The 10929-nt window shown below is 58.9% G+C and overlaps 1 protein-coding gene across 1 annotated transcript; it reads left to right on the top strand.

The window, feature by feature from the left end:
* The first annotated feature begins 1426 nt into the window (after positions 1-1426).
* On the top strand, positions 1427-9169 carry SLC28A1 (solute carrier family 28 (concentrative nucleoside transporter), member 1). Its single transcript, XM_010157121.1, has 17 exons — positions 1427-1495; positions 1568-1662; positions 2107-2198; positions 2554-2743; positions 3445-3586; positions 3770-3888; positions 4465-4537; positions 4913-4993; positions 5330-5410; positions 5543-5668; positions 6537-6667; positions 6875-7043; positions 7204-7401; positions 7861-7942; positions 8272-8370; positions 8843-8954; positions 9046-9169. The coding sequence occupies exons 1-17, from the start codon at positions 1427-1429 to the stop codon at positions 9167-9169; spliced, it is 1983 nt and encodes a 660-aa protein (XP_010155423.1).
* Positions 9170-10929: the final 1760 nt, after the last annotated feature.

Raw genomic sequence — 10929 nt, 5'->3', positions numbered from 1 at the left:
GCCCATGGAGGTGGGTGCATTGGCACAGGGGTCCTGAAGGGCACTAAGCCTGGGAGGGATGGGGAGACCCAGGAGGCCTGGGAAGTCCTGGAGGGGTCCCTGAGCACTGATCCCTGAGCACCACTTGAGGGGTGACTGAGCCTAGAGGAGTCTTGGGGGGCTGTTCCTGAAACGGTGGTGGGCCTGGGGAGCGAGGGGTCCTCCTGGTCCCTGCCAGGGTCTTGGTGAGGGGTCCCTGAGCCCCAGGGGGCACTGGGGGTGCTGGATGCCCTGGAGGAGCTCTGGGATTCTGGGTTCCTACCGTGGCCCTGGGTCCTGCCCTGCTGCCAAGGAGCTACGAGCCCAGGGACACGCTGGGGGCGAGCACATCGCCGTGGTCCCCCTTGGTGGCTCCGCTGGCCTGTGGAGCCCACTGCCACCTTCAGCTGCTGTGCGGTCCCACAACAAGGGGGATGTTCTCCAAAACTCCTCCCATCCACTTCTTTCATTTGGGGCTGGGTCACTCCCTTCAGTGGACCCTGAATCTCACACTGCAGGGAGCAGGCGACGACCCTCCTATCTCCACCTCTCCATGCAGACCTCTGCGACGCTCCTCCGAAGCCAGGACGGCTCCTCACTCCCTCTGTCCTCACAGAGACGTGCTCCTACGGTCGATCGCTGCCTTCCCTGTGACTTCTCTGCTCTTCCCTCATCCTCCTCCAGGTAGAGGAATTGGGACGGTGTCCAAATGGGATGCTCCAAGGGTTCCTGCCATGGCATAACACTGGTTCTTCTGGCTTTGCTGGACTAGTTCTCCCAGTATGATCCTCCTTTAGGACCAGTCGCCATGCAAACTACCACTTATTCCTGCCCATCGCTCCTGCCCTGTACTGGCTATCAACGTGAAAGGACCTTCTCCCTTATCTCACCCAGTTGTACCAAGAGCTCTCGATAAGGGATACAGCCAGATTTATTTTTTGCAAAAACCCACTTGCAAAGGGGCTCACGGGGGCTGGTGGCCACTGCCGCCAAGGTGGAAGAGGAGTATCAGTTCTCCCTGCCTCATCTAAGCCTCTCCTGTAATTCCTTGGAAGCACGGAAGAGCAAAGACCTTCCCAGAGTCACAGGAGACCAAGGAAGTCAGCACACCAGCTTCATGGCTTGAGGACTCCTTGGGATAGCCCCTTGATGTGGTGGTGCAGGAGGTCTGGCAGGGGGGTTGGACTAGATGATCTCTAGAGGTCCCTTCCAACCCCGACCACTCTGTGAATCTGTGAACTGCTGAATCCCTACTGCAAAGGGTGTTTTCCTCTTGGAGACCCAAAACTGGAAATTGGAGTTGGACATTCATCTTTCCCAGAGCTGATCCAGTCTTTCTCTCCCCAGCCAGTGCTGGTCCCTCGCAGCGCTGTTTCTCTAATGCATTGAAGCTGCGGCACTTCTGGACATGGAAGAAAACCAGATAACGCTGGACAACCTCGAGAAGGGCACAGATAACCCAGCTTTCAGCTCCGTGGTAGGTCTCCCTTTCCCCCTACATTGGGGTACAGGAGCTGCTCAGTGTGCTCCACCTAAGGATGTTTTCCAGGGGGAGAAACTCTACGAGGAATGTGATGGTCCGTGTGGTGAGAGCAAGGAGGAGAAGAGAGGAGGATGGAAAGGGAGAGTGTCCTCCTACTGCAGGTAGGATAACCCATGGAGATCCCTGGATGTAGGGTGTTTCCAGCGGTCATAGCAAACCTGCCATCCCTGGGCCTGTGATTTTCCTGGAGCCAGACCTGGTCCGGGAGAAGAGTAGGGTCATACTGACCACATAGTGGGGGCAGGGACTGATGGCTCCATATGGCTTTGTAGGGTGGCAGTGGCAGGTCTCCGTCCCCATAGCAGCTACCCAGAGCAAGCCTCCACTCATGGTGCCTGGGATGTTGGGGTGTACGGTGGGGTCTCCCCTGCCACAACAGGCCAGCTTGCTCCTCCTGGGGTGGGCAGCAGAGCTGCTAGAGGCCACGGCACACGCTGTGCTGCTGCTGTAAACACCATCTGGGAGGCTCCACTGAGTTGGGTTGGGTTGATCCTCAGGATCCATCTTCTGCACCTCTCACGTCTCTGGCATACGACTCTCCCCAGGAAAGCCCTGCAGCCGGCATCCAAGGCAAAGCGCTTCTGCAAGGCTCATGCCAAGGTGTTGAAAAGAGTTGTCCTGGGGCTCCTCGGAGTAGGTGAGAACTTCCCGGCACCGAGAATCCATCTCCACATCCCTTTGTCTAGCTGTGGCCCCAGCCTCCAAGCACTGAGCACTGCTACCCACGTGAAGGTTGCTGACCTCCTCCCCAAAGGGTTTGCTGTGCCTCTTCTGCTGCTCCCTGTGCCCCCCGACAGCTGCGGGGCTGTTAGCAGTGAGCCCAGCTGCTGGGATGGTGCTCCCTCCGTCCTCCTCCTGAGCAGATGGGAGCCTCAAGGGTGGCCAGGGAAGGACGATTGGAGGAATTGAACCTCCTCATTGGCCCTGGTTAGTGTTATGCATCCACGATCCTACGGCCCTGATGTTTCTGACCCCCCATGTGCCTTCTCCAGCCTACTTGTGCTACTTTATTGCGGCCTGTTGGCTCAACTTCCAGCGAGCCCTTGCCTTGGTTGTCATGACTGCGGTGGCTGTTTTCTTCGTCTGCTGGAGCCTCTTCAAGAAGCACTGTGGGGCAAAGGTATTGCGGCTCCTCCGCCCCGCTTGGAAATGCTTCCAAAAGTTCTGGCCGTGGCTGAAATGGTGAGTCAGGGAAAGGCAGGCCCACATCCCTCCCAGTGCCTGGGTCCCCTCTCCCGTGGCTGCCCTGCCAGCGAGAGCAACAGCCAGCGGCACTGGGCACGTGCCCTAGTGCTGTGCAGGCATCTCATGAATGATAGAATCATAGAATCATAGAATCATAGAATGGTTTGGGTTGGAAGGGACCTTAAAGATCATCTAGTTCCAACCCCCCTGCCATGGGCAGGGACACCTTCCACTAGACCAGGTTGCTCCAAGCCTCATCCAGCCTGGCCTTGGACACTTCCAGGGATGGGGCATCCACAGGTTCTCTGGGCAACCTGTCCCAGTGCCTCCCCACCCTCTCTGTGAAGAATTTCTTCCTGACATCTAATCTAACCCTCCCTGATTTCAATTTATGCCCATTACCCCTTGTCCTATCACTACAGGCTCTTGTAAAAAGTCCTCTCCCAGTACCCTTGTAGGCCCCCTTGATGAGGCATGGCCCAGCCTGGGGACCATTTAAAAGCCATGGCAGAAATGTCTCGCTACTCTACCTCGGTAGCGTGATGGCTATTCACACCCCTCGAGTGTCCCCAAGCCCCAGGTTTCTTCAGACGCACGGCCGTACGGCGGCATCTCCTGCACAATTCGCTCTTGTCCCTCGCGAGCTGCTCCCCCCATGGCGACATCCTCTCTGTGACAGTTTGGGATTTCCTGTGCAGGCTGCTGGTGTTGGCTCACGTGGGAGGCCTGACCACATGGCTGGTTTTGGAAAACTCCAGAAATCCAGAGCAGCTCATCTCATTAGCTGGCTTCTGCTTTTTGGTGCTGTTCCTGTTTGCCTGCTCCAAGCACCACAGCGCAGTATGTGTTTCAGGTGTGGCTTGGCCACTGGTCCCCTCTCAGGAGGTGGCCACCCAGCACTAGGGAACAAGTGCTTTCTTCTCACTGGCATTCCCTGATGGCCCGTCATCAGGGAGGAAGCCAGAGGGGGAAGTCGGTAGGCTGTGCTAACGTCTCAGTCCCCGTTCTGCTCTTGGTCCCCAGGTGTGCTGGAGAGCCGTTTTCTGGGGTCTTGCCTTGGAATTCTTATTTGGACTCCTCGTCCTCCGAACAACCCCCGGTGTCCAAGCTTTCCAGTGGCTGGGTGACCAGATCCAGGTACTGCAGCTGTTCACCCCATTCCGTGCTTGCTCCCCCCAAGAAGTCCTCCCTGGGACCAGCAAGAAGAGCAGAAGGTGGCATGGGGCGGAGAAGCTGCAGGGATTGCATACTCACAAACGGTTTTTTGGGGGGACTGGAGAAAAGCCAGCTCTTTCCTGGTTTTCTGCAGCAGCCCAGACCTTTGGTGCAGTCTCCCGTGCAGGCTGGAGCGGTACCCCATGGCTTGGAGACAGCCCACCCGTGTCCCCAGCTTAGGTTTCAGAGGGTCATTCTGTGGTGGTGAAGTGAGCTGTAGGGCTGGGGGTGCAGACCCCTGCCGGTTTTTTGGGGGGACTGGAGAAAAGCCAGCTCTTTCCTGGTTTTCTGCAGCAGCCCAGACCTTTGGTGCAGTCTCCCGTGCAGGCTGGAGCGGTACCCCATGGCTTGGAGACAGCCCACCCGTGTCCCCAGCTTAGGTTTCAGAGGGTCATTCTGTGGTGGTGAAGTGAGCTGTAGGGCTGGGGGTGCAGACCCCTGCGGAAATGAGGTGAGGAGCAGGGCAAGAGCTAATGGAGATCTCCGTCCTACCATGTAACTTCCCTTTGCTACACCACAGCTGGCTCCAGCTTCGTCTTCGGGAACACACTCATCGAGGAAGTCTTTGCCTTTCAGGTCAGCTTGGGAAACGGGGTATGGGGAGGGAGAGGCAGAGCCTGGTCTGCTTCTGTTCTGGCTGCCTTGATGGGTCCTGGAGAGCACAGAGCTAAACGCAGCCAGGTTTGCTGCAGCCAAGCTCGAACAGCTCAAGGGTGGGTCTCACTCAGCTTTGTACCTGCCTGTGGACATCTTTGGTGCCATGGGGACTTTGCACTGGTCCCTGTCCCTCCTGCCAGCCTGGCCCAGGGTTGTGGCACCCTGATAACATGGGCTGGCTGTGTAACCCCATGCTGTGCCCCGCTCCTGGCAGAGAGGTGCCTGGTCCCCAAGCACACTTAGACGTGTTGCCCAGCTCTCCCTTAACCCTGTTCCCTGGTGCCCTTCCTGCAGACTCTGCCCATCGTTGTTTTCTTCAGTTGTGTGATGTCCATCCTCTACTACCTTGGTGTCATGCAGTGGCTCATTGTCAAGGTAGGACCTCGCACCTGGATCTGGGATGGTGGTGGAAAGGGGAAGAACTTGGTGGGTTCTCTGACAACTGAGATCAGCTGAGGGATGTCCCAGGAAAATTGGCATGGTATTAATTTGGGATGATTTGTCCTGCCTAGAAGAACAGACACAAACCCCCTCTTTCTTGTGTGTCCTCCTGAGAAAGCCCAACCCTAGAGTTGGTGTTGCTGCCCGGTCTGTGGGCACTTCCCGAGATCACCTCTGTGCAGCGTGAGGGCCAAATGGTGACCTGCTTCGTGGGGTGGGTGGCAGGGTGCCCGGAACCTTTGTGAACACGGTGACCTCATCTTTCCCCAGATCTCCTGGGTGCTTCAGGTCTCGATGGGCACCACTCCCACTGAGACCCTGAGTGTGGCAGGGAACATTTTTGTGGGACAGGTAAGGTCCTGGGCAGGAGATCCAGCTCCTCAGCCCTGGCAGCTGAGAGTGCCCTGGAGGAAGGGTCTTCTCCTCCCTTCCCAGGAGACCTGTGGCCCTGTCTCCAGGACAACAAGGTTTTCTCTCCCACAGACCGAAGCCCCGCTGCTCATCCGCCCGTACCTTGCAGACATGACGCATTCAGAAATCCATGCTGTCATGACTGGGGGCTTTTCCACCATTGCAGGCAGCGTGATGGGTGCCTACATATCCTTCGGGGTGAGTGCACGAGATGTACGCCACATGGCGCCTGCTACGGGGTCCTGACACACGATCTGCCCTGGATTTGCGGGTGTATGAAGACCCCCAGCGCATGTCCCACGGTCCCCTTCCAACTGAAATTCCAACTGGAATTTTCCCACTGAAACTGTGCTACTGCTATGCACCCTTTCACAGGGCACCTCTGAGCAGTTTTTTCCTTCCAACCTCGTTTTAAGTAGTTGGGAACAACAACTACAAGCCCACCAGCCCTCCTGTCTCCCGGGTGAACAAGTCCCGCTCCGCCAGCATCACCTTGGCAGTCCCTGGGGATGCGCTGGACACGGTGTCCAGACGTGGCCTCATCAGTGCTCTGCAATGGGGAAAAACCTTCCCCTCGACCTGCTGGCTGAGCTCCTGCTATTTAAACATTAATTAGTCTCCTTAAACGGGGAGCCAAGGGTGAAAGGTCAGAGATGAGACGTTCCTGCTCAGCGGGCAGGGGAGGGGTGAGACTGGGAGCTTGGCTCTTCGTCAGCGGGTGCAAGTTCGGAATGTTACACAACCTATTGCTCTGATACTGATAAAAAGGGACAAGGAAGGGACAAGAATCATCACAATTAGGTCAAACAGCAGGAGAGATTAACAACTCTCAGGCTGTGATCACTGCGGCTTCAGCAGTGCCTCCATCCACGTGAGCTGCGCTACGTGCCGCGGCTGGCTGAGAGGGAATAGCAGAGGTTTTTCCCACCCTGAGCAAAGGGAGAGCTCAGAACTGCTCCGTGCGTCCCCGGCTGATGCCAGCCACGTGCTGGGGTGCCCTGGGGTGGCCCATCAGAGGGCGCAGCCTTGCACGGACGTGCCTCAGCCCACGCTCTGCGTGTTGCAGATCGACGCAGCATCACTGATCGCAGCCTCCGTGATGGCTGCGCCCTGTGCCCTCGCCATGTCCAAACTCGTCTACCCCGAAGTGGAAGAGTCAAAGTTCAAGGGCAAAGCAAGCGTCCGCCTCTCCAGAGGGTGAGTGTGAGGATGGGGTGGCGGAGTGGGGCTGCGTGCGTCCTGCCTGTGCAGGGAAGCCGAGGGGGCAACTGGGGGGCACGAGTGGACGTTGCAGCTGGCCCGAGGTTGGGACAGCTTACGGTGTGCAGACTCCATGGAGTGCGAGCTGACCTCGTCCAGGGGATGCCTGGCCACGTGAGCCCACTGGAGTCTTTTTCCACACAGGGAAGAGCAGAACATCCTGGAAGCTGCGAGCAACGGGGCTGCCAGCTCCGTGGGGCTCGTGGCCAACATTGCGGCCAACCTGATTGCCTTCTTGGCGGTGCTGGAGTTCATCAACTCTGCCCTGCGCTGGTTTGGGGAGCTGGTAGACATCAAGGGGCTCTCCTTCCAGGTATCCTGCATCCCCCACCTCTCCCCACCCTTGCCCACCGCCTTGGTAGGCTGCCGAGACCCTTGCCGGGTGTTTGGCAAATGCTGGCAGGAGGTGTCCGAGCCAGGGGCAGCGCGGATGGTCAGCTCTGAGTTGTTCCCTTCTGGGATGCTTTTCCCAGGTGATCTGCTCCTACGTCCTCATGCCCTTGGCCTTTCTCATGGGGGCAGACTGGGCAGACTCGCCACTGGTGGCCGAGCTCTTGGGGATGAAGATCTTCCTGAACGAGTTTGTGGCGTACCAGCAGCTGGCCATGTACAAGAAGAACCGTCTGTCGGGCCTGGAGGAGGGGGACGGGAGCAAGAAGCAGTGGATATCTGTGAGGCACCTGCCACCCCGCCGGGCACAGGGCAGGGATGGAGCCACCCAAAACGGGGCATGTGACCCGGCCAGACAGATGGGTGGTGGGCAGGCAGGGGGATGATGGTCAGGGGTGGGAGGGCATCTGTGGCCAACTAGAGTTGGATGTTGACTAATTGCTGGTACAGGATCGTCCTGAAGGAGTCAGTGAAGCCCTTTCTCATTTATCCTGATCCTTGGTGGGGCAGATCATGGTGCTACAGGGCTCCCTGTCCCCCCATCCCAGCCTCTCCCTGGGCAAGCTGCCTACCACCTGCATCCCTGCTCCCAAAAAAAGCTGAAGGAGAAAGAATTAGGGCAGGGGACTTACCTCCATCACGTCTGGCTGGGCTGGGAGCTGCGACACGGTGCTCAGCTCTGGGTGCTCTGGGGCTGCTCCTGGGCAGAGGTGACTGTCCCCTGCCCCTGTGCCCCCCAGGAGCGAGCCGAGAACATTACCACCTTCGCCCTCTGCGGATTCGCCAACCTCAGCTCCATCGGGATCATGCTGGGAGGCCTGGGTGAGTGTGACGTGGCCTGGGTGCCTGGGCAGGATGCAGGGGCATCCTCTGCCCAGGGAGCAAGGGTTCAGCTGGGGCAGGAGGAATTTGTTGCCCTCAAGACTCCATGTTTGGTCTGTGCCAGCACACAGATAAGAAACAGGATCCATGAGGTGATAGGATGCAGGGTGGGCACAGCGCTCCACATCCCCATGTCCCCCAGACAGCAGGGATGGGGGTGGGCAGGGCACTATTTGGCAGATCCAGCTGAAGACCTGGGACAAATCTGTTCCCAGCCTGGGACAGAGCCAGAGCAAGGATCTGACTCACCCCGGTCTCCATCCCTGCAGCCTCCATGGTACCCGAGCGCAAGGGTGAATTAGCCTCCATCGTGCTGCGAGCCCTGCTCACCGGCATCTGCGTCTCCTTGCTCAATGCCTGCCTGGCAGGTAGGTCCCTGCCCACTGCCAGGGGGGCCAGAAAGAACTGGGGAGGGACAGGCAAAGGGCTGAAGACCCCTAGCAATGCAGGTGCAGGGATGGAGCTGGCTGGCCTGTTCTCCTCATGGGTCTGCCAGGGCCTCCAAACCCTCTGCTCTCCCCTCGGGTTTTGTCAGGGGCTGCCTAAGCCCAAGAGCTCTGCTGGGGCCCCTCATCCGGGCTGGGATGGGGACGTTTCGAGGGCAGCTTTTGGGGCACTGCAAGGAGTTCCCTGGCGTCACCGCTGCACCACTATCTGGGGGGTGAGGTGGGATGACACATGGGACCTGCAAGCACAGCCCCAGGTACAGGATTTGCAAGCATAGTCAGGGTATGGGATCCGCGAGCAGGGCTGGGGTACAGGATCTGCAAGTGTGCTCAGCAGATGGGATTTAGACACATGGTCCCTCAAGAGCCCCACCCAGGAGACCCTGTCCCCCAGGTCTTCTTTATGTGCCAACGGAGGTGGGTGACTGCGTGACCTTCCTCAGCACGGCCAACTTCAGCTCCACCAGCTACACCATGTACACGTGCTGCAAGCAGCTCTTTGCCAGGTGAGTGTGAGGGCCCCAGAGCCATACGGTCCTGCCAGGGACTGAGACGGTGGGGCAGCAGCTCATCCTGACCATGCTTCTCTCCTTCTAGCACCACGCTTGAGAATGGGACGCTGTCCTTCACAGGAGCCTGGGCCAGCCTGGCGGAGAGCGTGCTGTCCCTGACGCACTGCTGTGGGCACTATAACCACACGTCCTGCGCAGCAACAATCTAACAACGTGCAGGCAGCTGCCTGCTCCAGAGCGAGGGCCTGGAATCACCGGGCTCTGCAAGGCCTGGGCCCAAAGGTAGAAAAAAAAAACCCAGCAGAGACCTGTGGATTTGGTCTTCTCCGCTCCCGTGATGATGGATGGCTGGGCGTACCTTGCAACCAGCACCCGTCGGTGCTGGCCCCACAGACACAAGGGAACTGCTCCCAAATAAATAATGGAAAACCCCCTGCAAAGGTATTGGCCCCCCTCTGGCCCCTAAACATGGATGTCCTGCGTGGCACAAGGTGCCTTGCTCACGCTGCAGCCGCCATAGCCAGCGTCACTGCAGATCTCGCAAGCCGAGCCCCCTCCCAGCACCAGCCTTAGGGCCAACCCCTGCCACCCTCTTCTCCCCACAGGGCATGGACTGGGGCTAAAGCCATTATTTGAAGATGCCCCCTTACGTCGACCACAAAGCTGCCCCATCTTACTAGTGCTTGGGTGCATCTTTCCCGCAGGAATCACAGCTCCAGGGAACAGGCCAGTCCTTCTCCCTTTATTGCACTCGAGAGCACCCATTCGCCAACGCGGCCACGTTATGTACATCGTTATTTTACAATGACCCAACGACAAAGCACCAGGACCCCAGAGCATGCCGCACTCCCAGCCCAGCCCCTTCCCTCCAACGCCAGGCTGTACCGAGCCACTGTTTCGGATGCCACCACGCAAGGTGGCATTGCTGGTGCCCGGCCCCCTCCTCCAAATCCCTGGGGAAGGGGATGCTCTGCAGCAAGACACAGGCAGCACTGGGGCTCTTTACAAGTCCTGCCGCCCACTGCCACGCTCTGCCGGCTGCTGCACACCCGAGCGAGCTGACGGGCACAAGGGAGGCTTGATGCAACGCAGGGTGCTTTACTTTCCAGCATGAGCATCGCTGCCTGTCCATCACTGCCTCCCGCCGCAGGGCAGCGGGGTCTGGAGCAGGTGCTGCTAGCTGCCACTGGGGTACCGCATGTGCCAAGCAGGGGTGACGCTAAGCATGACCAGGTTGTGCTATGGGGCTGGACAGGGTGTACAGGGTCTGCGTAGAGCAGGTGGGCGAGGAGGGGTGAGTCCTGTGGGCTGGCACCACCATGTGCCAATGCAGCGCCCAGCATGGAGGGGAGGTCCCCCCTTCGCCCCGCTCCTGGGTATCCCGTGTGAGGTAGAACATCCTTACTATGGCACTGGCCGGCACCCACAGCAGCATCGCTGCCCTCAGCATTCGCCCGGCAAGGGGGTGGGAGACTCACCCCTGGGTGCAGGGGAGACCAGGAGGACAGGGGTGCAAGATCCCATCTCTGTGCAGCCTCCGGTATGGATGCCAGTGCCCCACCACGGTACTGGCCCGCACCTCAGAGCCCCACGCCATCGCAGTAGGAGCCCTGCAGCTCACTGCTAAACCTCTCTGCAGCAAAACCTTTGAAATCACAGTGTGCCAGGGCAAACAAGACCGCCTGGGCAGTGCTGGGGTTCACATCCTTGGCACAGAGTGCTTTATGGAGGATGCAAAGAGGGAAATGAGGTGCTGGGAGCCAGGAGGGCAGCCCAGACTCCCTGTTGCTCAGGGGAACCAGGCAGGGGGCATGGTGCCTGCAAAGCCCGAGGGAGCAGGTCTGATGGCCCCTGCCTGCAGGAAGGCAGAGGCAGTCAAGAGAGGAAAGCGAGCCTGAGTGGGGAGGGGCACGTGGCCCCACAGGCTCCTCCACTGGCAGCAGCTCCTGTAAAGAGGTATTGGAGAGGG

The sequence above is a fragment of the Eurypyga helias genome, unplaced genomic scaffold (genome assembly GCF_000690775.1).
Source record: "Eurypyga helias isolate BGI_N326 unplaced genomic scaffold, ASM69077v1 scaffold19698, whole genome shotgun sequence".
Taxonomy (NCBI): domain Eukaryota; kingdom Metazoa; phylum Chordata; class Aves; order Eurypygiformes; family Eurypygidae; genus Eurypyga; species Eurypyga helias.
This window is presented reverse-complemented; position numbering and strand designations above follow the sequence as displayed.

Bases quoted from the DNA above. Each gene is read 5' to 3' on its own strand.
- SLC28A1 (XM_010157121.1), top strand. From the start codon at position 1,427: ATGGAAGAAAACCAGATAACGCTGGACAACCTCGAGAAGGGCACAGAT. The intron at 1,496-1,567 runs GTAGGTCTCCCT...GATGTTTTCCAG, and splicing joins ACCCAGCTTTCAGCTCCGTG to GGGGAGAAACTCTACGAGGA. The intron at 6,668-6,874 runs GTGAGTGTGAGG...TTTTCCACACAG, and splicing joins AGCGTCCGCCTCTCCAGAGG to GGAAGAGCAGAACATCCTGG.